Below are 26,546 nucleotides of genomic sequence, written 5' to 3' on the forward strand. Positions count from 1 at the left end.
ATGACGAGAAGCTCCTCCCCTCCCGCCTCCCGCCACCGTGATCGGTATTTTTGCTCCTGTATTTATCTCTTTATTCATTTATGCCTGGACTTGCCCAGTGAGTCAGGAGGGTTTCTGAGGGCGCTCCGGGGCTTGGAAGATGCAGCAGAGGAGCCCGATTTATGCCCCCGCTGGCTGAGGGTGGGGAGCACGCTCGGGCTCAGCACAGGCCTCCCTGCACGGCCGCCATGTACTCAGGACACTCCCCTGTCCTCCCCTTAACTGCCTGGAAGAGCTCAAATTGAGGACTTTTCCCAGAAAGAGTTATCACCGGAGATGAGTGTCACCCAAGGGGCCGCAATTACAGGGCAGGACAGACGTCTAATGAGCAAACGCCTGCCTTCTGAGGCAGGAGAAACAACGGGGCGTGAGAGGACGGCCGCGCCCCAGGTCCCAGGCCAGCCCCCCGGACGCGCCCCGCCAGGTGAGGGTCCTCAGCTTCACGCGGGAAAGAATTCAGAGTGAGCCACGGCGGAGTGAAGGGAGATGTATTCAGAGAGACACACTCCATGGACAGAGTGCGGGCTGTTTCAGAAGGAAGAGAAAGGCCGTGAGGTGGTGGTGGTGGTTTTTCTGGCTCGGTAACTTCGTACGCTAACAAGTGGGAGGCCTCCCCGCTCCTTCGGGGCAGGGGCTGGGATCCCCGGGCACTGGCCGTCACCCGCTTTTTGACCTTCTGCGGGCAGCCTCGGCGCTGTCGTGGCGCCTGTGGGAGGCCGTTTAGCAGCGGCTGCGTCCAGTGGGCGTGGGACGAAGGTCTGCGGGGAGCTGACGCTTCCGCCGTCTGGGTGCCCGTTGCTGTCACCCTTTAACGGCCGTGCCCGCCCCTTCCCTGCCCGGCTCACTTCTTCTCGTCCCGTGAATGACCGCGCTGTCCTTGGAGACCCCGGGTCCCCCCGCCCCATTTCTTGGCTCAGGGTGTCGCACGCGGCTCACTTTTCCTTTCTGTCTCTGAGCCGCTCCCACATGCAGGGCTCCAGTCCTTCCGAACTTAAATTCGATTTTCTCCTGGTAATCTGCCTCCTGTCAGTTTAATTCTCAGCTCAGCCGGAGGAACCCGAAGGGCATAGCGTTCTTTCTCCCTGACGGCGTTAATGCCAAGACACGTCATTTGTGTGTAATTTTGGTTAAAGGCTGCGCGGGACCCTCGGGGAGCGGGACCGCCGGTGGGGGGCGTTCTCGCCTGGCAGCCCTCGGCTGTCAGCGCGCACCTGTGCGGGGCCGCTGTGCTGGGAGGCGGAGAGCAGGCTGGCAGCACCGGTTCCCCCCGGGCAGCTGCCTGCCCGTGGGGAGGAGGCCCGGGCAGGACCAAGCGCCGTGAGGGACGCTGGCTTGACATTCACCCGCCCAGTCGTTACGTGTCTGCTGACGACCTGGCACCGGTCAGACCCGCGCCGGGGCTGGAGCAGGCGGCAGGGACGGTCAGAGGGCCTCTGACCCGGCTCTTGTCCGTCCGCCATCCTGTCTGGGAGGCATTTAGCATAACTGAGGCACATTTGAATTTTTAAAGGGCTTATTTGAATAAAATCTGACTCAGTGGGCAGTTCCAACGCAGCTGCTGGCAGGAGCTGAGGCGAGGCTTTTACTGAGAAGACGCAGGAGGAAAAGCGAGGACATGATTCGATTGGCTCCAGCCTTCGCGGTCTCCGTGCGGTCTGGGAAGGCCTGGTTGGCTGTGGGTGACTGGCTACCCCTGAGACACTTCCAGGCTGAAATTTGTGTTTGCTTACGTGTGTTGCCAAGACGTTGGAACCGCCTCAGCCTGTCGGCCTCCTCGTTTGATCAATTTAACAGTTGAGGGGAGGGCACAGCTCCGGGGTAGAGCGCGTGCTCAGCGTGCACGAGGGCCTGGGTTCCATCCCCAGCACCTCCATTAGGTACATAAATACCTGGTTACTCTGCCCCCCCCATTTTTTTTTAATTTCGTGATTCATAATACCATTTAAACCTGGCCACAACATAAGTGTTTGTCAAATGGAGATGGTTCAGTACAGCCTGGGGTTGGCACCGCACTGCTCTTGCAGTGGTATGTTGCCTGCTTTGCAACGTGTGTCGACAGGTGTGGTGCCCCCAGGGTGGACTTCACTCCCTCAGGAGGCACACCCTGCAGGGGGGCTCCGCGGACCTGAGTAGGGCCCCCCCCCCATCAGTGCGACTGCCATGACGTCAGGGGTTCTTAGAACCCTGGATTGAATAATCTATTTGAAACAGTCCCTTATCTTTGCCTAAAAAGAGAATAGGAGCATTTAGCAGGGCCCATGGCCCACACCCTGAGGGGTGACGCCTGAGGCTTGAACCCGAAGATCCAGGGGCCAGCTTCCATGTAGACTGGGCTTTATTTTGTTAGTTTCGTTTATTTATTATTGTATTATTTAACTTTTATTTTTGGGGAGTAATTCAATTTTATCTGTTTCTAGAGGAGGGACTGGGGACTGAACCCAGGACCTCATGCATTCTAAGCATGTGCTCTACCCCTGAGCTGTCCCCTCCCCCTAGACTGGACTTGAAACAGTGCTCGAACTGGGCCTGGATTCTGGTTGCCTGGATGCCCCCAGGCTGACTGAATTCTCAATATTCTGCGTCCTGAGTTAAGCCTCTGCAAGATGGTAAGCTGACACAGAGCCAGGCTCTCACCTGCTCACAGAACAGACAATGGGACTGTTTTTGTGCTGGTGTGCGCGCATGTGTGTGTGCGTGTGTGTGTGTGAATTTGGGCTGAGCCTTACTTTCTTGTTCCCGGAGGGCAGTAGCTAACTCTCTGTTACCTCCGACTTTCCTGTACCATGATTTACCAAAAAGAACTTCAGATTTGTACATGTCCAATCTGCTGAAGTCGATCTGGCTCTGGCCCTGGCCCTGGCCCTGGCCCTGTTTAACGATAGTGCAGATTTATACACACTGACGTGAAGATCTCTGCGCTGCGTGCTGTGGTGTCGGTGTGTATGTTATCTATTGCTGTGCGACAAACTACCCCAAACCTTTGTGGCTGAAACCAACCGTAGTCATTTATTATCCGTTACAATTTCCGTAGGTGGGGAGTTCAGGCAGGCGGGGCGGACACGGCTTATTTCTGCTCCACGTCGTCTGGAGTTGCCCTGGGAGACCAGGAGGCGGGGGCTGGAGCAGTGGTACCCCTTCTACGACCCGGCCTCCGAGCACACACCCCGTCTCTTCCAACTGACTCCACGGGCGGGAAGCCAGTCGCCAAGCCCGGCGCACACTCGGGGGAGGGAACAGGCCCTTCCTCTTAGGCCGAGGAACTCGCAGGAATGGTTTAAAAGCAAAACAGCCGGCAAGAGCAAACGCACAAGGGCACGAGGCATAATCCTGCGCTGGTAAATACATGCCTCTAAGAGGTTTGGAAGAGTCTGTACAAAAGCCTGATGTTTGTTGTCCTTCACGCCATGTGACTTCTCAGCTGCGCAGAGTGTGTGTCCGTTTATGGTCCTGAAACGCAGGGGGCTACTTCTGCTTTCCTCAAACATGAAAAACTATATGTTAAGTCTGCTGTGAACAATTGGAACTATTGTTTGAATATAGACTGAGAAGTGAAGTCCCTCCTCATTTCTGCAGTGATTGGAAATGTTGCCTTTTTACACATTAAAGTCAGGACGCACGTGGTTTCCCGCCAGCTCGCGGCTGTCCTGTCGCGGGTCTGTCCCCTCCAGAGGCGGCGTGGTGTGCGCAGGCGGAGAGCTCCGCCCCGGCTTTGGCATCTGCTCGACGCACCAGACCGCGTCTCTCTGACTTTGCTGGCGTTTCCTTCTGCTTGGAGCGTTCTCCTTTCCCTCTTTCCCAGCCCCCACCAGCCCCCTCCCCAGTCCAGCCCCCGCTCCGGAGCCCGCGCTGCACCTCGGCCCTAGCCCGCACCCCTTGTGTCGCGATGACCGGGTTCTGACCCTCGCCCAGCGCTGGGCAGAGAGCCGGCGTTTACGGAGACATCGCTGAGCAGTGGTCTTACTGCTGCTTTCACGAGTGAGTCCGTCCCTGTTCTGCGTGAAGAAAGTACCAGATGGAAGGGAAACCAGAGCAGCCCCCTTCCCTCTCCCACGACAAACTCAAAGGAGACCTTTGGGGAGATGAGTAAGAGTTCGACTTCCTGTGATTGCTGTGTCTTCGCTGGGAGGCGGCACACTGGAAATAATCAATGCGTTTTGCTATTTCTGTCTCTGGGTCTGTAGATGTAACAGCTGCGATGTCTTTTAGGGGTACTTGGTGTGAACAGGAAGGACATTTATGACCACAGGTAACTAGAAGTCCAGAGGTGGGTGGGTTGGGCAGCTCAGGGAAGCCCTCAGGACCCCAGGGGCTGCTCCCTGTCTCCACTCTGTCACCTTCCTTTCCTGTGGGCACAAAGCACACGGGCTGCACCAGCGCTCGGTGTCCCCGCTGTGCACCAGATACCTGGAGCATGAAGAGGTGCCCCTCACATCTGCCTCTTCGGGGCGAGGAGACTTCCCCCAAGGCCCCCGGCAGGAGTCCCCCAACCTCAGGGCCAGGGTGTGTCCCCACCTGCCCCCCAGAACCAGCTACTAACAAAGGGGTGGGATTACTCTGCGACCAAAGAGGCCTCCTCCTCAAGCCGGAGGGTCCCCTTCACCCGAGGACAAGAATGTCTGGGGGTGGCTTTGGGGAGGTGCCTGCTTCTCATGACAGCTCCCTCAGGAAGGGAGGCTGGGAGGGGGTCCCGGACAGCTCATGAACTTGGCTGTTTTGGGGTTGCAGATAAGCACATGTTTAGTAAAGGGTGATGGCTGCAGTAATAACAGTGACAACTCTTGAGGTCTCGTCATTTCCTGGGGTGCGTTTCACGTGTCCTGTGCCAAGCTCATTAAATGTACTACCGTGGTTAATTCTCATAACTCTTTTCTATCTTTTAATGCCAATTTGATTTTTCCATCTTCCCAAAGCATACTCGGAAGTTTCACGGAAAGAGTGAATGTTGAAAAGCGGTTTGAAGGAGGAAAGGAAGAGGGGGCCGTGGCCGCAGCAGATGTCCTGGGTGATGGTCCCAGCGAGCGACCAGGCGGGGCCAGCAGAAGGCTTGGGGGTCACGGGTGACAAGGATCTCGGTTCAGGGAAGGGGTCACGGGGTAGTTGGCGGGTCTTGAAGGTCCCACTGGGGACTGAAATGTGATAGAAGAGCTGTTTTTGAGGCAAGGTGCTCAGATCCTCAAAGCATTAGCTAGAGCCGGACTGTGATAAACAAACTCATGCCAGGTCATCTCCTGTTAGTGACTTAGGCCACCCATGGTTTGGACACACCGGCTGCCAAAGACTAGAGTGCAAAGGCTGTTATTCAAACACAGTAACCAACTGGAGGGGCCGGAGCAGCGAGCCCTCTTGTGAGCTCCAGGGCCCCGTGCCGAGGCCACTGGCACCTTCCTACTTACACAGCCCTGCCAGCCCCTGGAATGTGACACAAAGCAAAGGCAGCTGCTATTCGATATTTCCAAATGGAGGTGGGGAAAATAAACAGGAATAGCAAACAGGGGAGGATGGAGGAGAGAGAGATACCGTGGAAGGACGTGGTCTCCCAGGTCAGAACATCCAAATCCCAGTTTGGAACAGCAAGTGGGTTCCTGAGCGCTGGGATTCTCCGGTTCCCAGGCCTCAACCAAGCTGGACCGTCACAAAGCAACGACTCAAAGAGCAGTTTGAGATCTGCAGTGGGCTACACTGTGTGTCTTGGAAAACCAGGTGTGTGGACTTCTCCTCCTCCCTCCCCGTTCTTAGAACCTTTGGGGGGGGGGTGTTGCAGCCCAGCGGCTGCCTGCTGGGTGCTGGGTGTGGGCCGCGGGCAACACTGATTCACTCCCCGTTCAATCCTGGAGCGTTTACTGGCCGTCTGCCCGAGACACCTATTCGTCTATGTAGCATTGATCGCAAGACTCAGGAATGCCTTTTTTAAAAGTTATAATAATATAATATAAAAGGCAGATAATACTACTACTTCACAGGCTGTTGTGGGTAGTATTGTAGTATTATATTATAACAATAATATAATATAATATATATTATAATCTATGGAAATGGCTTACACAGTGTCTGACATGTGATACATGCTAAAAAATGGTAATGACTATTTTGTGTTTCCTAAACATTTATTGCAGGGGTTATAAAATGCACACAGTAATCTTTTCCTTTTGATGCCATCTGTCTCACAGAAGAACATTTCACCTAGATCAGTTCACCAGGGGAGACTTGTGGCTAATTCCACAGCTCGTTTTGTTTTTAATTTTTTGCGGCACATAGTTAACATGAAATTGTTGCAGAAAAGTGTGATACAGCTCGGTGTTACAGCTCAGTTGTGGCAGCAGCCTGGATCCGGGCGAGAGACCAAGCAGCACTGGGAGAGCAGCAGAACTCAGGTTTATTACACCAGCAAGCCCAAACGAGTTAACACTCCACGCTCTGAACCCCATCTGTAAGGTTACACAGGCTTTTATAGGCTGCCAGTTTACACTTTGCAACATCATATGCAAATAAGTATAACAAAAGTTGGCTAATTAGGAACAAGCTTTGTAGAAATGGACCAATCAGGAGGGAGAGAAATAACCAATCAAAAGTGAAGGAAATGGGCCAATCAGGAGTGAGAGAAATAACCAATTAGGAGTGAGCTCCATGCAAATGAAGTACTACAAATGGGCCAATCAGGAGTGAGCTCAGGGAACCAATAGAATTTTAGGGTAAGTAAGCCAGTTCAGGGGCAGAAAGTGAGATAGAGCCGCTGGGCCAGGGACCCAGATGGTGCTGGCAGGGGAGTAGTGGCCCTGCCTGGGGGTCCTGCCGGTCTTTTTTATGGGGCTTCCCGCCTCAAAATAACAATGTATCACAATTGCAATATGTAAAAACACTGCTTTGGTGCTCTGTCCGCTGCTCCAGGAACAAATTCTGGGACATTTCCATCAGGCCTCAGCAGGGTAAGTCCTTTCATTGGGCGCCCCGACTTCAGTCGTTAAAGTTTCCATATTTTAGCCAAAAACAAGATGGCACCTGAGGGACTAGAGATTTAAAGAAGGTGACAGTGAGGGACTCGTTTCATGTAGACAGCGGGGCAAACGAGGGAAAGGACCCGTTCCCAGGAGACACAGAGCGCCGAGTCGATTGGTCCCCAAGGAAGGGCACCGAGCCCCGGGGCGTCGCAGGGCTCCCCGTCACCCGACAGGAGCCGCTCCAGCACTAAGCGTGTCTGCACGGTAACTGCAGGGAGGGCTGACTCACGGGCCTGAAGTGGGACTTTGGCAGCGGCTTCCTCGCGGCCGTCGCTGTGAAAGGCCTCCTTTATGGTCGTGTTCCCAGCGCCTGTCGCGCAGCTTCCTGGGCAGAGGCTTGCAGCTCGCCCCCGGAGGGGACAAGGAAGACTGCTCTCAGGCCAGGCGCAGAGCACCAGGCAGGGGCACAGAAGCGCGTGGACCCGGGCTCGGCCCCCGCCCCCCCCCCGCCCCCGGATCTGCTCTGGGGAGCTCAGCACGAAAGCCAGCACACACCCGCGGTCCTTCTTCCTCGTGGTCGGGTCAGAGTCGTCCCGTGAAGGGCGCTTCCCCGAACAGACTGCTCTGCTGAGCCCACGGGGGACGCACAGGAACAGGTGCGGCCCTGCCCTCCGGGCCCTTGTTCTGCGGGCAAGAGACAGACGACAAACACACACAGAAAGAGTAAGGGTGGCCCCACGTTACAGGAGAGCAGGGGAGGGCCGCCTCGTGTCAGCCGAGGGCCGCTCACCCAGGCACGGCTTCCCCGGACTCAGGTGCTGCCGGACACTGACCCTCAGGAAGGCCGGCTGGGAGTGGGGTGGAGCACTTCTCTGCTTATTTGGGCTTTTCAATGTGGTTTGAGTTTTTCTCTTTCTACTTTGGTCATACCTGTTGGTATTCTTATCGGTAGGATTAGGGGCCCTTTTATTGTCTTTACACTTTTTTCTGTTTAGAAATCGTGTATAAACATTACTTTGCGATACGAGACAAAAAGATCACAAGTGCTGGTGAGGATGTGGAGAAATCGGGGCTCTCGGACCTTGCTGGTGGGAGTGGAAGATGGTGAAGCCACTTACAGTTACGGAGTTCCTCAGAATGGTCGACACGGTGCTACCCCGCGACCCAGAAGGTCGGCTCCTAGGTGTAACGCCAAGAGCAGAAAGCGCGGGTCCACACGAGAACGTGCACGTGAATTCACAGCCGCGGTGTTTTCATGGAAGTGGAGCTGATTACTTAGTTGTGGGTGGGCAGCTAGTAACCCTGTTGTATGTACGTGTTCTTTCCCATTGCAGGTTATTACAGGACACTGAACATACTTCCTGGTGCTCCACAGCGGGTCGTTGTTTATCTATTTTATATATCATGGTGTGTACAAGTTAAACCCAAATTCCTCATTTATTCCTCCCTCCCACCCCTTCCGCCTTTGGTAACCATTTGTTTTCTGTCTGTGGGTCCGTTTCTGGTTCAGAGCAGCATTCGTCGTAATAACAAAAGGCAGAAACCACCCACATGCCCATTGGCTGATAAATGGACACAAATGCAACAATGGACCGTTTCCCGCTGTAAGGAGGACTGAAGTGCAGACTCCGTACACAATGAAAATGAACCTCAAAAACATTATGCAGTGAAAACGGGAGTCACGAAGGCCACACGAATTAAATGACTTCATTCACTTATTCATTTATTATATGACATAGACAAATTTGTGACTGTCCGGGGCTGGGGGGGTTGCAAATAGGGAGTGACTTCTAATGGGGTTTCTTGGAGGATGGTGAAAATGTCCTAAAGTCGAGTGGCAGTTGCACAATTATGAATTTACTGGAAACCGCTCAGCTTTCACTTTAAATGCGTGAATTACCCGCAATGTAAGTTATGCCTAAATAAAGCTGTGCGGCTAGGCCAGCCAAGGCTGCTTTCTGAAGGGCCAGTGTTGCAGCTGCTACTGGCTGGTGAGCTTTCTTCATGGCAGTTGTATTCCTTGGTTAAGTACTTTTCCCCCAGGGGAGACGTGAGCTGTGGTGTTTTAACAGGAACTCTAACGTCTGGGTTTCGTGACGGTCAAACGATAGACATTTGTTTGTTGGGGGCCTGGTTTCTGATGAAGGGACAGTCTGTGGTTATGGTGAAGCTTTTCCTTTCCTGGCAGCCCCAGGAGTCAGGCGGGAGGGGGGCTGCTGGCAGAGGCGGGCGGCCTGCCGGCCTTAAAATGCCTGCCTGGTCAGGAGCGAGAATCTGGTTAGAAGCCAGCCAGTTGTCCTCTGGGATTTTCTGGGCTCCTTGAAAGCTGGTTAAATTGGGTCAGAGCTTGGTGTCGTCACCCAGCAGTTCCCTGAGCTCCTGGTCTGGGCCAGGCCCTTTGTCCTACACAAGGACAAGGGAACTCCCAGGATGAAAGTCTGGCTTTGCCGAGGTCTGGGTGGTGCAGCCGGCCGTGAAGGCGGCTGTCACAGGTACCAGACCCCCAGCCACCACCCCCTCCATCTCAGGGCCGCTTCCGGGCTGTGGCTTTGCCACGGTGAGGTGTCTGGCAGACAGGTCCCTGGGTCTCTGTCCCCAGGTTGGTGCTTCTCCCCGCCCCACCCCACCCCGTGTCCCTAACGTTTGCCCCACAGATCGCAATACAGCCAAGTAACCCCCAGGGGAAGAAAGCAGGTGCTTTATTGGAAGAATAACCTCACAGGTATGTTTGACACATTCTGACAGCCTTCAGAGGGCAGTGCTCCTGTACTGACCAGGGACCAGGCTCAGAGCAAGAACGCTTTGCCCACTTGGAGAAGTAGCCGTTACGCTCCAACCCTTCTCCTCCAACGAGACTAAGGGACAAAACCTGGCAGGTGTACCCAATATCCCTGAAGCCTGTTCTGGACTGACCGTAAAGCAGCCCTCTGTCTGCTGCTCTGTCCTCCAGAGGTGACAGCCTTCGCCTGGTTCGGCCGTTGCTGGGCGACTTGGGAGCCCTGGGGGAGGCGATTTACTTCTCTGTGGCCTCATCTTCAGTCTTTCACGTCAGCAAGGATGGAAGGAGCACTGCTTCTTTGGGAAAAGTGAGAGGAGGCTGGTGAGTAGCAGGACTGCCTAATTTCCGCTCCCCCCGGCCTGTGGCTGTTACAGCAAAAGCTTGCTCAGACTTTCATTAAACAAAAGCTAGTCAGAAAGTCCACAAATGGCAAATGCTGGAGAGGGTGTGGAGAACAGGGAACCCTCCTCCACTGCTGGTGGGAATGCAGTTTGGTGCAGCCACTATGGAAAACAGTATGGAGATTCCTGAAAAAACTAAAAATGGACTTACCCTGTGATCCGCAATCCCACTCCTGTGCATGTATCTGGGGAAAACTCGAATTTGAAAAGATGCACCCAGTGTTCACAGCAGCACTATTTACAACAGTCAACACATGGAAGCAACTTAAATGTCCACTGACAGATGAATGGAAGTTGTGGTATATTAATACAATGGAATACTATTCAGCCATAAAAAAGAATCTTAAAATGCCATTTGCAGCAGTATGGATGGACCTGGAGATTGTTATTCTAAGTGAAGGAAGCCAGAATGAGAAAGAAAAATACCATGTGACATCACTTATACGTGGAATATAAAAAAAGATACAAGTGAACTTATTTACAAAACAGACTCACAAGACATAGAAAACAAACTTATGGTTACCAGAGGGCTAAGGGGGTGGGAAGGGATAAATTGGGAGTGCAAGATGTGCAGATACTGACTGGTATACATAAAACAAACATATTCATACTGTAGAGCACAAGAAGTGCGTTCAGTATCTTGTAGTAACCCACAGTAACATGAGAAGGCATATATGTATGTACATGTGTGACTGAAGCAGTGTGCTGAACACCAGAAATTCACACATTGTAAACTGACTGTCAAAAAGTATAAAAATTAAGTAAAAATAAACAAAAGCTAGTCTTTAGCTTTCAGGAGGCAGAAGTGTGCTGTCGTGGAGACACAAGAGCACATCCGCAGCTCCCGGCATGGAGGTTCTGAGCAAGGAATCAGGGAAGTTGCATTTCCCAGGGAGAGCCAGGAAGCAGGACCAACGGGAGATGGGATTAAGAATGTTCTAAGAGCCAAAAGTGCAGAGACAGAAAGGTAGAGACAATTTAGTCCTTATTTCAGGAGGGAGAAGGTTGGGTCTGCAGAGGTTAGATGTTGGGCTGACAGTCACACCAGACCCTGGTCTGAACATTCTAGGTGGAGGTGGAGGTGGCAGGGGCTGGCTTCTACTAAAAACAGTAGGATTCCTCCTGAATGGCCACTGATCTCGGGTGCAGCTTGTGGTTTCCTGTTCCTCCTGTGCCCAGGCCCCGTGAGTAACTTCCCTGCTGGAGGCTGAAATAGTCTTCTAATGTCATCCCCCTGATGTGAGGGGTGGTTACTTCATCAAACACGAAGACCCCGTAAAGCATTTCCACACATGGGGCCGACGTCAAGCTGCCATTTCCAGCCTCCTCCAGCCCCCCGCCCACTCCCCTCCCTGGGAAGAGAGGACACCCGTCCCCGGAGCTCGGCCAGGACTGTGAGTTACTAGAGTCCTTTGCCTGGAATGTTCACCTTGGGACGTCACCCCACGCCTACGTCCCATTTCTCTGCTAGTCTTAAGAGCTACACAACTAGGAAGTGACTCTTTGGTTCTGGCTCGAAACAGCAGCTCTTCTGATCACGCCATTTCCAGCTGGTCATCCATGACCAGATACCTCTTTTTGGCTTTGTTCTGGACGTTAGTTTCTGAAGTGTGATGCTTGGAATAGAAAGATCAGGACCACACGAGAAATGCTGAGAAACCAAGCCCCCGAGCCTCAGCCCAGAGCCACTGCATCAGAAGCCCCGGGCGGGGCAGGCAGGCTGCTTCCTCAGCCTCCTTCGGCCCTGCCGCCCACCGGAGCCCGAGGACCGGCGTCGGGAAGACGCGTGAGGAGCTGCAGGCGAACTCTGCCCGAGCGGTTCCTCTCGTGGGAGAGTTTTGCTTGCTGCCCCTCAGGAGCGCGCCGGGATCTTTGCTAAGTCTGAGACCTTTAGTTCTTGTCGATTCTGCTTGAAGTTGTTAATTCACTGACTAGGAAATTCTACTGAAGTGTTTTTCTATTAAGATGGAAGGGCTGGAGAAAATAGGGTATCTTTTTTTATTCTCAGATAAAAAAGAAAATGACTTCCAGGCTGGAAAAAGGAGATGCCGACGGGTGAGCTCAAGAAATTGCTCTTTACCTTTCCAATGAGAAGCGGGCACAGGCCGTGAGTGCAAACGGGTTTTATTGACACGCTTGGTCCCAGTAACTCATCTCCACTTCCTGATGGCCAAGCAGGACGCGGACAGGGCCCCTAAGGCGGCTCCGACGATCACGGTTCCAGAGAGGCCAGCCACCCACAGCGCGCGGGCGTCCACCGGAGACCCTGCGGGGGAAGGCGGGCTAGTGCGGGTGAAGCCAGGTGCCTCCGGGCCTGGTGGAGGCTGCCAGTCGCGAGCTACTGGGGAGAAAGCTGGACAGGCCCTTTGAGGTTCCCGTCGACCAGATCAGCAAGGGGCAAGCCAGGGTGAGGAAGCAGCTGCGGCTTGGCCAGTGGTTCAGGTACAGGACCGGAGGTGGGTCCCCTTCCACTCACCTGAGTATTTCCCTGAGCTCCTCTGCAGGGTCCCGAGTAGCCTGGAGCAGGATCATGGGGCCCTCGCTGGAAATGCAGGGCCGTGCTGTTCTGAAGGGGGCCCTCTGAGCGCCTTCTCCCTGTTGGAGAGACGCGGCAGGGATCCGGTAGAAGCCGTGCGCGTGGTGGGCGTGGTCAGGAACGCGTCCGAAGTGGGGCCGGGTCCCCGGTACGCGTGGCTCCGCTCCTGCCTCAGTGCCTCATACAAACGCGCCGCTCAGGGGAGCGCCGTTGCCTCGGGTTCACCAGAGAAGCTAGACTGTCCCCAGCGGTCACCCCTCCTGACGGAGGTGGGGGCACAGCGGCACTTGATCCTGAGGCCCCGCGACGCGAGGGAGACCGGGAGGGCGGGGACAGCTGCGCTCCCGCCGTCTCTAGTGCCGGCTGTCGGGCCTCGCAGAGCTCCCAGTGTGCGTCTTAGACTGGACGGGAGGGCCGCACGAGAAACAGGCGTGGCTCGGGGAGGACCAGGGCCCACGTGTGTGAGTGCCTATGTGTCACTGGAGTAGCCAGCATGTGATGACAGTTATGAGAAATACTATGTTTTTCTTTTTCTTTTCTTTCCTTTTTTTTTTTTTTTTTTGCCAGAAGGACTTAAAGCTTCAGGGGGTCCTGAATCTGGTTCAGGGGCTGGGTAGGTGTTAGTGGATCTGGCGGAAGTGCACACGCTGGGCGCACCGACCCTGACCAGCGAGAGCGCACACTCGGGCTGCAGCCGTGCTCCACCTGCAGGCATGGCCAGACCTGCCTTCCAGCAGACTTGAAGTCAGTCTGTGTCTGGCTAGACCAGAAGTGTTTTACTAGACTGAGCCACGGACAGGCCACGAACCAGTCTGCCTCCTGCCTCAGGTCAGGATTCACATGGAAGGAAGCTAAGGCTGAGAGCTAAGAATTTAGAGCCTACACTTAGAGGGCCTGGGAGTCTCCGCATTGTCAGTGCTTTAAAGGGGCCCCGTTAGTAATTCGAGCCTTCCGTTTGATTCGTTTGCCCACAGGCTGCAGGCTAGCCCCGGGCCTCCCCTCCACACAGACCTGTCCTCCAGTGTAGGACGGCCTGGGTACTCACGCCTGGCAGCGGGACAGGTTACCCGGCAGGGTGCCGCCCCAGCGGGCTGGCAGACGGCGGCGCTGCAGTGCAGGTACACCTGGGGGAACAGAACTGGGGTCGCGGTGTGGCCCCGCCCCAGAGGGAGAGGCTCCAAACCTGCTTCATCTCCCCCAGGAAGAAGCTGAGGAAGTTATCGGAAGACTGATGAATGAAGCTGATCTCACAGAAGCCCCGGGACACTAGGGCTAGTTGACAAGCGCCACTCGCGCCACTGGCATCGAGAGCCGCTCGGAGCAGCACCCACAGCCCAGCTCTGCGGGAGCACCCTGGCTGAGGGGGCAGCGTGGGAACAGTTGAGCTGGGGGCCGGGGGGGGGGGCATACCGGTCCCTTGAGCGCCTGCTTCGACACCGAGTCCACAAAGCTGAAGGTGGAGATGCTGAAACGCTGGTGGTGGGAGGGGAGCGGCAGGCCCGGGGCCTCCCGCACGGGGACCAGTCTGGTCCGGTAATTGTCTCCCGCGTAGGGGCATCTGAGCAAAGACACCGGCCGTCAGGGGGGCTTCCTGGAGGGGCCGCGAGCGGGCGCAGGGCGGCACTTACCCCTTCACCAGCAGGGGCCACTGGGGCTGGAGCAGGGCGCTCGCGCCGGGGGTGGCCCAGCACTGCTGCAGGCGCAGCCCGAGGGAGGGGTCCGCCCTGCCGCGGAGCGAGACCTCCACGTGTATGGGGTCCCGGAGCAGCTTCACCACCGGGTAGTCACCGGCTGCGTAGTAGGAGCCGTAGTGCGAGTCTGCAGGGGCCATGACACGGGGGAGGCTGGGCACCGGGCCGCCCGGGACAGACCGTCGCCCTGTGAACACCTCGGGCAAGCTTCCTGTTACAGAGGGGCGTCTTCCTGCCCCGAAAAGTGACAGGACTTCCCCTCCCAAAGGGCCTCACCTTTGGCGATCCGAAGTTCCATAGTGAGGGGTCCGGGCTGGGCCTCGGGCAGCGGGGGCGGGAGGGTGAGGACCTGGATGCTCGCCGGGAAAGCGCTGCTGCTCACGGAGTAGCTGCAGCCGACGCGGAGCCTGGCGGGGAAAACGGGACACTGGCCGGAGAGCTCGTGGGGCGGGGGGCATCTCTCTACAAGAGCTTGTGTGGGGGACACCTCTCTGCAGGGGTGAGGGGCTGCTGCGGCTGCGCGCTGGGCGAGTTAGAGCCAGGCTGGGGGTGGTTCCGGCCTTGTGAGAGCCGTGTTCATGGACCTGATCTGCAGACTGGACTTCCCAGCACTCGGGAGCTGGGCAGAGCCGCACAGGCACGAGACATGGTGCGGGGGAGGGGGAGGCACCGACAGGAAGGTGCCGCAGGCACTGGGATCCAGAGGAGGCTGGAGAGGAGTGACGGGGAGGTCGGGGGAGAGGACAGAACAGTGTGGAGGCAGGAGGAGTCTGAGGTCCTCTGAAGACACTGGAGGGACAGTCTAGGGGACAGTGGGTGAAGGACTGAGGACGTTGGACCAGATGGGGCTGGAGAAGCAGAAGCTGCCTGGTGCGGGGCCCCGAGGTTATGCTCAGGATGTTACCTTGAAGCTACGGGAAACCAGATAAGGAGCTCTCTGTGCTCTCTGATGTAAGAGTTTTTTAAAAAAAAAATTTAAGTTTACTTTTATCATTTGAGGGGATAATTAGGTTTTTGTTTAGCTTTTCCTCTCAGCGGAGGGACTGGGGATGGAACCCAGGGCCTCGTGCGTGCTGAGCACGCGCTCTGCCACCGAGCTGTCCCTCCCCCTGGTCTAGGGTTTTAAAGGGATCCTTTTTGCTGCAGCTTAGACAGTGGAGGCCAAAATGAGAAACAGGAGAGCCGGTCAGATGAACCAGAGGTCCAGGCGAGTCTGAGGCTGGGATCAAGTCGGTGTCAGGGCTACAGATCCAATGACGGTCAGCGAGACCGGACAGCCAAGGCCGCAGTCTCCCGCACGAGGCAGGCATTTTCGTGGGCTCGCCCTAGAGCTCCCGCTTCGTGGGGGAAGGGAAGTCAGGCGTCCTGGCCAAGCAGGGTCGGGTTAACTGAGCCCTTTACCTGAAGACACTGTCTCGGGTGATAGAACCCTGGCTCCAAGTTCGCACATCCCTGGTGGCCACCAGCTCGTTCTCATACACCGCTTGGTTTCCGGTGACCTGCAGGGGCAGGCGAGGGCGGCCGTCACCCCACAGCCCGGTGCTGCCGCCGCCTCTGGAGCTCGCTCTGGCCCAGCCTCACCCGGCCACCCAGATGCCCTCTGATGCTGCACAAATGCTGCAGCGTGAACGGAGCCACAGGCAGGGCCTCCCCTAACCAGGAAAGTGGTCACTGCACCTTGCTTTCAGGACAGAGGGACAGCAAGGGGCTCCGAGTGCTCAGATGAGGCGGCCAGAGACACCAGCCACCTCCATGGACCTCCCTGCTTGTGTCCCAGGGGGGCAGCAGGGACATGTTAGTTGCTCTGCAGCCCGGTCAGAGGCCAGCCCCACGCGGGGGCACAGGCGTGATGGCCTGGCTGCGGGCCCAGAGAGGGAGGCCATCCCTTCCTCTGGGATGAGGAGACTGTCTGACCCAACCCAGCTGCCGTCCGTGTGACCTGCAGGGCTGAGATCCCCGACCTCCCCTGGTCCCGGGCATCCCTGCCCGACGTTGAGTCAGACCAGGGCCCGCAGCCAGCCCACTCACCTGCTTGGTGGTGCCACAGGCAGTGACGGGGAACTGGAACAGGACAAAGGTGTGCGTCACCATCACGGGTTCACACTCGCTGTCATTCCTGAAGGCCAAGTGCACAGAATTCAAGAGCAGCGGGGGCGAGGTCACATTCCGAGACACGGCGATGGAGAAGTGGCCGTCCTGGGTACAGTGTGAGGTCACTGAAACACCAGAGCAGTGGTGCTAAAGGCAGGTGGCCTCTCGTTACGGGGCTGGCTAGACAAGACCTAACAGTTAGGCCAGTGACTTCTACCTCGCCCCAGCCTCCTAGAGAAGCTGGCAGCCCTGCTGGTGACCTAGCGACCTGGATGCAGTTCAGCCACCCAGGCCTCGCCAAGGCTCTGCATGAGCGCCGGAGTCTGAGTCCTGCACCCAGCACAGCACGGAGCCTCCCCACAGCCTCCCCTGAGGCCGGGAGGAGCAGAACCTGCCTGCTTCACTCATCAGCCAGGACTGGAGGGGAGGGTGGCAGCTGCTGTTTAATGAGCATCACTTTACACGAGAAAAACTTGGGAGGGTGATTTGGGACAAACAGGCTTTTGAAATAAAACTCTCTAGACAGACTGTCGGCCACCAGAGGGGCTGTTTCTTGGGAACTGGTTAAATTCCTGTTAATTAGCATCTTGCCCATCGACTTGGCTTCTTGGGTTCATTGACTGGGACTTGCTTTGCGTGGGATTCTGGAGTGGATGATGGAAGGCCGTAGAAAGCTCCGTCTCTCGGGGCCCAGTGTACCAGGATGCATGCTTGTACCTCAGCCTCTGGTCCCCTTCAGTGTCTGCCTTCTGCGGGGTGCAGACCACCCTCCTTTGGGTGAGTGCAGGTAACGGGCACTTGTCCTCAGCTGATCTCAAACACGCGGGGGCTCACCTGTGTTTCCGTAGTAACAGGGATTTTCCTCCTCAGCGTCGTAGCAGCATCCCAGCCGCTCGCAGTCTCCTCGGGTGCTGGGCGAGGGAGCGCACGGCAGCCTGTCCCACGCTGGGATGGAGTCACAGACGCCAGCGTTAGGGACGTCTCGGGCTGGATTTGGAAGGGGAGAGTAACTCAAGCCAGGTAACAAGTCTGGCTTTTAAAGAGACCACTTTGTTACAAAGCATTAACTGTGAATTCCCACATGTATCCAGTGCCTGGGGTCGACACGCACTAGAGGGCAAGTGTCCACCAGAAAAGTCAGCCTTAAGTCACCTTATGAGGGTCCCCTGAACTGAGTCGTTCTGAAGAAGGAAATACAAACAAGACTGGTAGAAGTGAGGAGCAGTGAGGCCCTTTCCTCTTTTACTCAAAGAATTCTCCTCCTGGGCTTGGGGCGACCCCTCTTGGCGCCCGTGAGTGGTGTGGGCGCCACTTCGCGATGCCCTGTGTTCTGGTTCTGCAGCTGGGGCGGGGTGGGGGGGGCAGGGTCGGCGGTTCATCAGCCTCACCCTCGGGCCGGCGGCTCCGGGGGCGGGGAGCCAGGTCCGCGGGGACAGCCGGCATCTGATTCCCGTTAATGCCCCGGTTAAGGGGTCAAGCAGCCCCAGCTGCAGGGCCTGAGCCCCGGCCTCAGCGCCCGGTCTGCTTCTCCCGGGCATTTGTCTCCGGGCACTGTCAGCCTCCTCCCCCACCTTGGAGGGAAGCTCCGGTCCTGGGGGCAGAGCCAGGAGGGGTGCGCGGTCGGCCCCCCGGCGGGTGGGGGCGCAGGTCAGGCTCGCAGCCGGGTGTCCCGGGTGCCCCCCTGGGGAGGCGAGGGGCGGACGACGGCCCCCTCGGGCGCCAGCGTCACTGCAGGGCGGGAGAGGGCATCCTCCGGGCAGGGGCCTCCGCCTGCCTTACCCGGGAGAGCCACAGGGCACTTGAACAGCTGTGTCTTGGTCACCACCCTGCGCCCGGCCGCATCCGCTTCTTCCACTCCAACCGGCATGACGTAGTGTGTGTCCTGGAGAGACAGGCCCGGGTCAGCCGGCCGGGGCTCGGGCCCGCGCCCCCCGCGGGCCGGGGACTCACCCACTGGGTGACGTAGCAGCCGCCGTAGGCCGCCTCCACCAGCACAGAGCTGCCGGGGCCCGTGCCGACCCGGGTGCCGCAGTCAGAGTCATTCCGCAGCCTGTGCAGCAGCCCGCGCTGGTCTGCGGTTGGGAGCGGGAAACACCGAAGGTCAGACTCTGTGGTCCCCAGGCTGCCCCTCAGGACGGCCAGCTTTGCCTTGGCGCCGGGGTCAGCGCCAGGTAAGGGCAGGAAAGGAGGGGAATCGGGTTCAGAAGCCAAGCTGCGTCTCGGAAGGTTCCTTCTAGGGAGAGAGGCTGCAGGGTTCAGCAGAGGTTCCCGGGGGAGGGCAGCTGGCGGGCCGTTTCAGGCGGCCCGGGAGCCAGGCCAGGGCTGGCTACAGTCGCTTACCCCAAGCTACCAGGGCGGGAGGAGCGGCCGCCTCCAGGCTCAAGTTCCCTGTGAACAGGAAGCCCTCGGGCCCACAGTGGGGGGCACCAGGGTCACCGGGCCCCCTGGGCTCAGGCTGGCCGCTCAGAGCCAGGGACAGCGGGAGGCAGAGCCAGACGGACTGCAGCCACCGCATGACGCGGCCGGAAGCCTGCACCTCCTTCCCGAGAGCCTGCGGGCCTGCGCTCGGCGTCCTTATATACACAGAACTGGCTTCAGGTGCAGTCGGGTGGCCGCAGGTGGGCCTCCTCCCAGAGGTGACTCCTCAGCTCCGGCCACTTGAGGCACAGCTGCAGCCCTCAAACACCGCAGGTGGGCGGGGAGGATGCGGCGTCTCAGCTGAGAGAGGCTTCCTCAGGGTGGCTGAGGGCAGTACTTTACCAGCTCACCCAGCAGGGGCAGTTACTACCTCTCGGAATCTCAGTTTTCTCATCTGTAAACTGGGAAGGGTCTCTCCCGGCAGGAGAGACGAGGTGAGACACTGAGTGTCTGGCCCGGGGCTTCACCAAGAAAAGGGACTCAGTCAACATCGTCGGGGCCTTCAAGGACCCTTGTCACCGTCTCCACTGGCCCTAAGCTTTGGAGAGAAGTCCCTGCACCTTTGGAGCCTGGCTTGAAACCCCAGAAAAATTTAAACCTGATTCTTGAGAAAAGCTGCCTAGAAAGTTTCCCTGGTCCTAAAGGAGAATTCCACCACAGGGGTCTTTTCTTGACAGATTCCAAAGCTTTTATTTTCCACAGCTGTCCTACTGGGTCCCCATTAGAGGACACAGGTCAACGGCTGGATTCTGAGATGGACCCCTCAAGCTAATTCTGCCTCTTGTGGACAGTGGGAAATCTCTTATCATTCACCTGTGTTTCTGTCCTTGTTTGCTTGCTTTCCACATTTTTGTGGAAAATGGGTCTCTTTACAAGATGTGATTGACGTGTGCTGGCAGCTGTTCAGTTAAAGTCACGGTGCCGGGTTCCGGGGCTTCTCAGAGGTTCAGGAGTGACGTGTGCACTCCTCACTGGTGATGTGACAGCGTGGAAACTAGCTTCCGGGGTCTCCCACAGTGTCCCCTTACCTCCGCTCCCAGGGACCTTGCAAAGTTTTACTACATAAAATTCTCCAGAACTGCTGGAAGCGGCTGCAAGGACAAATTGAGGTAACAGCTGGAGAAAGACCGCTCACAAATCAGAGATGCAAATTGGCCCCGGCAGCGGGTAATGAGCGACTCCCATCTGCATCAGAGACTGGGGCCATGCCTGCTACCGCCCCACGCGCTGACGCAGCTGGAGCAAGGCTCAGCCAGGGATGAATCACACAGTCTATTAAAAATGTCATTAGTGAAAAATTAATATTGCAAAGCATTTGAGAAGGGCCGGAGCAATCATCTCAGTTTAATAACAGAGGACAGTTCTCATAAACACCCTTTATTTTTTCCCAGAGCAGAAATGAGGGACAGGCCAGGATTATCTGATCTCACCCCTCTCTTTCCAAACTGCAGACTGAAACTGTTGATCATTTCCTCCTTCCTGAACTGGGTGGCGCTGTCAGCCTGCATGGGACGGGTCGTGCTTTTCCCTTTACTGGAGACTGCAGAAGACTCCTGGCTTTTGGGGTGAAGGAATTGCTTCTCATTGGTTGAAAAGTATGAGCTTTGAAGATGGATTTTTAGGAAGGCTTTAGCTTCCAGGAAACACCGAGCTGTGTTTATACATCCTCCCCCTTGCTTTGAGGGAGAAAGAAAGGATTCTGATGCTCCAGCTTACCAGCAAAGGCCTCAGGACTTGAGGGGCCCCTCCAAAGACACCTCAGGGTGGCCCTTGGAACTGCAGACCTTCAGGGAAATGGTTGCACCGACCTGCCTTAAACCCCCTCCTTGATTAAGCCTCTGTTACAGACCGCAGTTGTACTGGGAATTGAACAGAGTAATAATAACACTCGAAAGGAGCAAACCTGGAATTTTAAACAGTAAGTGACTGAGGACACCTTGTGCAGAGAGGCAGGTCGCCCCACCCTCGGAGGGGCGGCTGCCAGACGCCACGGGCACCTGGGTTGGTTCTTAATCATGGACCGAGAGCCCCGGGAGGCATTTTGCCTTGTTTACTGCCCAGGGCCAGCAGCTGGAGCAGAGACTGGCCCACAGCTGGCACTCATGGGAGGGCCGATGAACGAAGGAATCAAAGCATGAACGAGCAGACTTCAGTGAGGGTTACCAGGCTGAGCACATAAATACACGGCATGCTTAGGAAATCTGAATTTTCAATAAGCAATGAGTATCCAGTCACCTGCAGATGGACATTTAGGCTGTTTCCATGTCTTGGCTACTGTAAATAGTGCTGCTCTGATGTGGTATATTTATATAATAGAATATCACTCAGCCATAAAAAAAGAATGAAATAGTACCATTTGCAGCAACATGGATGGACCTGGAGATCATAAGTCTAAGTGAAGTCAGCCAGAAAGAGAAAGAAAAATACCACATGGTATCACTTATATGTGGAATCTAAAAAAAAGACACAAGTGAACTTATTTACAAAACAGAAACAGACTCACAGACACAGAGAACAAACCCACGGTTACTGGGGGGAAGGGGTAAACTGAGTTCGAGACGTGCAGATACTGACTACTAGGTATAATATAAACACATTCATACTATAGAGCACAGGGAAGAACGTTCACTATCTTGTAGTGACCCATAATAATATGAGAAGGCATGTATGTGTGTTCTTGTGTGACTGAAACAGTGTGCTGCACACTAGAAACTGACACAACATTGCAAACTGACCAGACTTCAATAAAAAAAAAGAAAGATAAAAAAGGAAGCAATGGGTAATTTTTTAGTGTAAATGTGTCTAAACATTGCATGGACATACTGATACTAAAAGTCCGCTGTTGATCTGAGATTCAAGCTCAGGCGGGCGTCCTGCATGCATCTGGCATCACTTTCCTGAGGCTCCGTGTTCCTGTTGTGCTGCCTTCCCTGTCCCTGGGGTAGTGACGCCATCCTTCTCAGGGGCAGGAGGGCCTGACTGACAGGCAGCTCTCAGAAGTCGGAGGCGGCTTGTCACAGCCACTTCACCCAGGTGGGCCCTTTACCTGCTCTCCTCCAGCCTCTCGGAGAGTGATCCTTTGCACCTGGAAGATAGTGCATGACACACCTGTGCTCCATCCTGCAGGGAACTGGGGTCTCCTTGGGGAGGGGCCAAGGAGAGAATTCAGTGACAACTGCTCACAGGTCCTTATTCAACCCCAGGCTGTGAAGCAAGTGTCTGTTCCACAAGGAGAGGATGACGGGAAATTCCATACTCAGTTCTGTTAGTTCCTCAGGAGACGCAGGTACAACCGCGGAAAGTAACTGGCGCTGAGGGGAGGCCTTTCCAGAGACGCTTACACGGCTCCCTGGTGGTCTGACTGCCCACAGCCTCACAGCCCGGCACACTCCTCCTGGGCCCCGCGGATGGACGCTCCCAGTCTTCCTCTGACCCTCTTCCCTCCTCGTTCTCGTCCGCTCCCTGGGTTTGACTGGCTCATCACAAATCTGACATCTCCAGCCAGACCATCATCCAATAGACAGACGTGTGAGGAACACGTGCTGCGTGGGAGCTAAATGCTTGGGGGTCAAATATGGAGCAAAATATGCATGACTTGGACCCTGATTTTGAAAACAGGCTTTTTGAGCAGACAGGTCATCAAGGACTTGAAAAAATAGATAAAAAATGACGATATGTGCGATGATAAACAGACAGAGAGGGCTGGGAGACCGGCCGAGGGTAAGGAAGAAGGGGGGTGTGTCTGGGGTGGGGGCAGGGGGAGGATGCTGAGAAGACAGGCCTGGGCTGGACCACCCGGAGCCTCGGAGAACACAGCCAGTACTCTGTTTCTTACCGTGAGAGCAGGGGAAGTCCCTCTCCGGGGTTTAAGCTGGAGAAAGAAATGCGCAGACTGACCTTGTGAAGAGCTTACTCTGGCTGCCGTGCGAGGAGAGGCTGAGGGGCCATGCCGGCGTGGCGGGTCGGCTGGGGGGCTTCAGCGGTAGCCCCGGTAAGAAAAGACGGTAGGCTGGTCTGGGGTGGTGGTGGCGGAGCTGGAGAGGAGTGAAGGGTGTGGAAATTAGGTAAGGGGTAAGCGGCAAGATCTGGTGACGCGCTAAGTGGGCGCGGGGGGGGGGGGGGGCGCGTCAGGACTGGCTCTCAGGTTCCCGGTGAGCGCAGCCTGGGGGTGTGGGCGCGGCCGACTGAGACGTGGAGGCCGGGAGGAAGCCGGGTCTCGAGGGGAAGGTCTCGAGCCTGGTTTGGGACGTGCTACAGTCACATCATGAGGCTGGACTGGCAGTTGGATGCCTTGGGATTGGAACTCCAAGAAAAGGGCTGGGTTACATATTTAAATCTTTTTTTTTTAATGGAGATACTGGGATTGAACCCAGGACCTCACGCATGCTGAACACACGCTCCACCACTGACCTATGTGTTCACACTGGAGCTCCAACTTGACATCTGGATGGCGTCTGAAGCCGTGAGTTGCCTAAACAAGGAGTGGAGTAAAGACAGAGGGGGTACCTGTCGTTAATCCCGAGGACCCCCCTCATTTAGGGGGGTGTGCACACAAGGATGAAGTAGCCCCGGAGGCTGGCGGGGGGCGGAAGGCAGTGGACTCCACAGGAGAGGACAGTTTCAGGAGGAAGGTCCACAGAGGCTCTTGAAAGGTTCAGCGAGATGCGGACTGAAAACTCCCCGTTGGCTCTGCTGTCACCACGGCACTCACGACGCCTGCAGGGTGGATGTGACAGAGAAGCTATGGCGCCTGCCTGAGAAGAGTCGAGTCTGGGAGGTGAGGAGAGGGCGCTGAGACAGCCACGCGGGGATTTTGCTCCTTCTGTCTCGCGGAGAGGATGCAGGGCAGTGGCTGGAGAAGTGGCAAAGGCGGAAGGAGACCCGCTGTAGGATGAAGGAGACTCAGATGGTCTAGAAACCGACGCAGGGAAGGCACTGACTAGCCAGAGCAGGAGGATGCAGGGCAGGAAGGGGTTGCTGACAATGGAAGTGAGGATCGGGCAACAGCAGGCGGAAAGGAGCCGGACCCATCGGGGAGGGACTGATCTAAACGGGGAGGGTGCAGCTCGGGGGCAGAGCGCGAGCTGAGCGTGCACGAGGTCCTGGGTCCGGTCCCCAGTCCCTCCATTAAAGAAATAAATAAGCGGAGGGCCATTTCCTCTGTGGTGTCAGGAAGAAAGAGACACGTTTCTCCTCCGAAAGTGGGCAGACTCCGTGTGACAGAGTGGAGGTCTGGGGAATTCCATCCTTGTGACGTAGGGGGTGAGGCTGTCCGTCCGCCCAGAGTAGGAAGCACTGGGCGGTGCCGGCTCCTAAGCCAATTCCACCGGTGTTCGCCACGAGCGTCCCATCGGAGGGGGAACCAGAGCCCACACTGAGCTGAAGCTCTTTTGTTGGACGACTGGATGATTAGAACAGAGGCAGTACAAAGGGCTTCCTTTAAAAACCTTTCTGACCCCAATGGACACCATCTGTTTTCTCGCTTCCAGTATTTTTTTAGCCTGTAATAATCTATTTCTGTAAGCAATACATCTAATACAGAAAAAAAGCTAGAATTCTTCTCAAGTGTACTTAATTTTATCACAGAGCTAAAAAAGTAGATTTGAAAAGTTATTTCCATTATGTAACGTTATGACAGTCTAAAAAAATGCCTGCATGTCCTTCGTTTTTATGCCTAAAGATGATGAGCAGGTATTATCAAAAATAAAAACTCTTTTCTGAAACCACTGAATTGGAGTTAACGTTCCAGTGGCGTACGTGATGTGAAAAGTAGGAAGCTCGATGTTAAAGAACAAAATTTAACCCATCTTGAGTTTTCCCTTAAAATCATGTCTCTCTTTTAAGAGTACAAAGAAAAGTCATTATCAATACTAACATTTGAGGGAACAGTAAAAGTTGAATCTTCCTTGAATAATAATAAAGTATCTCAGAGATGTTAATTTTTCTTGAACTCTGAATTAAATAAAGCAGGAATTATGTTAGAATGCTTTTTTCTCCTCATTTAAAAATTTGCCATTCATGCAGAACATATATACATGCATTTTTAAATATATTTAAAGGTCCTGGTGCCTACTCGTCTTCTGCAAATGCTCTAAAGTCAAATTGGGGACTGAACATGTCTTTTGTCAACCTTGTCCAGACTCGTCTCAATACAGAATCACTTTTTGGCCAAACAATTCCATAAAGACTTGTTCAGCTAGTTTGTTCAGATCTGTGAGCCAATTATTTTTTCCCCTCTGAACTTCTGATGTCTTTTTTCAGAGGCTTTTATTCAAGGCCATTGGCCATACGTGTTCATGACCTTGTATGAATTGTGCCACTGCAGGCTCCTGTATGGAGGAGGAACAAGTCTGCCTCTTTGCAATCTGGACCACATCAAACCAGGTGACGGTGTTAGAAAGATGCTGAAAATGAGTGATACCAACTTAAGCACGCAGGACCCTGTCCGAACGCAGGCCTTTCAGCTGCCTATGGGCACTAAGATTCATCAGGTAAGTGTTCATTGAGGACACCCTCAATTCTGGTCCTGTGCTAGGGACTACGGAGAAGAAGACGGACACAGATCTTGCCCTTAAAAAGCTGGAAAAGGGATAGATGGCTTGTAAGAACAGACAGCTCATCAAATCCTGGTCACTTGTGAAGACACGCAGGGAAAAATGACGTTAACTCAATCATGCAGTGAGAGACTCAGGAAATCCAGTCCTCTGGCCCTCCGCGAGGACATGCGGAAAGTTCCTCTGCTTCTCTCCCGCCAGAAGCTGCCCAGTTCTCTCCCACACCTCTGGGGTTTCTCTCAGCTCCAGCCTGGATGAGGTCCTGGTTCCATATGTGCCTCTCTCACCAGCCCCCACACAACTCTCCCTTCCTTCCTCAATCACATTTCACCAGCCGTGAGTTATTTCTACTTCGTCTTTTTGGACTTTGGAGCAGCAGTCAAAGTTTCTGACTCCAAGACACTTGAGCGTGAAGCCTATACCCGTGCGTGTTTTATCTGTAGGACATGCAGTGCACTGCCACAGGAGACGCACAGGCAGCAGTGGGCGCTGCCACAGGAGATGCACAAGTAATAGTGGGCATTCAATGCGGATACTATGCTAAGGTTCAGAACAGGGGTCAGAATCGTGACCCGCCTGGTAGCCACTTCCTACTTTCTCGACAATGTTCTAAGTGTTTTTTATATTTGATCTCTTTTAACTATTCTGACACTCCTGTGCGGGAATTGTCCCCACTTTACAGAGGATAACAAAACTTGGCGAGGCCACACCAGTGAACGTGGGGGAGCTTGGGTCTGAACACACGTTCAGCAGGTTCTGATCCTGGACGCACCACCGCCCAACACAGGAGGTGGTCTGGTGCGGTGACCGGGAAGGCCCCTGGCTCCGTCCCTGCAGCGTCTGTGTGACGGGTCACCTCCACTGGGTCCTGGCCCTTGATGAAGAGGAGCTAATAACGGTGTTGCTGCAGAGAGGCTTTTCACGGGGTTGGTGAGGCCATCCGTGTGAAACGCTCTCAGCCGTGCCTGGTGTGCGGGCGGCTCTAACAGGCAGCTCGAACATCATCATCATCGTTGCTGTTTAGCCTGTCAGGCACCAGAGTGTGGAAACAGAAGAAAGGAGCAGACCTGTAACGTTCTTACCCGCCAACAAGGTCTGCCCT

General features: G+C 55.3%; 1 protein-coding gene and 2 long non-coding RNA genes across 3 annotated transcripts in view; 1 reads left to right on the forward strand and 2 right to left on the reverse strand.

Moving 5' to 3' along the window:
* Window positions 1-120: 120 nt before the first annotated feature.
* On the forward strand, window positions 121-8,077 carry LOC116667304. Its single transcript, XR_004324170.1, has 3 exons — window positions 121-463; window positions 3,071-5,739; window positions 7,970-8,077. It is a non-coding gene; the product is annotated as an uncharacterized LOC116667304 (long non-coding RNA).
* A 175-nt stretch (window positions 8,078-8,252) lies between these two features.
* On the reverse strand, window positions 8,253-21,188 carry ZP4 (zona pellucida glycoprotein 4). The gene is given in 15 exon segments (XM_032491928.1): window positions 8,253-8,364; window positions 9,888-10,049; window positions 12,235-12,417; window positions 12,641-12,707; window positions 12,709-12,749; window positions 13,736-13,814; window positions 14,101-14,248; window positions 14,319-14,508; window positions 14,658-14,788; window positions 15,783-15,880; window positions 16,410-16,597; window positions 17,307-17,459; window positions 18,252-18,354; window positions 18,423-18,544; window positions 18,813-21,188. Coding segments are annotated over 13 exon segments (1,608 nt in total). The 5' UTR covers window positions 18,988-21,188; the 3' UTR covers window positions 8,253-8,364; window positions 9,888-10,049; window positions 12,235-12,304.
* A 1,601-nt stretch (window positions 21,189-22,789) lies between these two features.
* Window positions 22,790-26,546, reverse strand: part of LOC116667303 — a 44,568-nt gene continuing 40,811 nt past the window's right edge. Inside the window, exons 3-4 of the long non-coding RNA XR_004324169.1 lie at window positions 23,397-23,606; window positions 22,790-22,924 (exon numbers count right to left, since the gene is read on the reverse strand). This is a non-coding gene — a long non-coding RNA (uncharacterized LOC116667303). The remainder of the gene's footprint in view (window positions 22,925-23,396; window positions 23,607-26,546) is intronic.

The sequence above is a fragment of the Camelus ferus genome, chromosome 11 (genome assembly GCF_009834535.1).
Source record: "Camelus ferus isolate YT-003-E chromosome 11, BCGSAC_Cfer_1.0, whole genome shotgun sequence".
NCBI lineage: Eukaryota > Metazoa > Chordata > Mammalia > Artiodactyla > Camelidae > Camelus > Camelus ferus.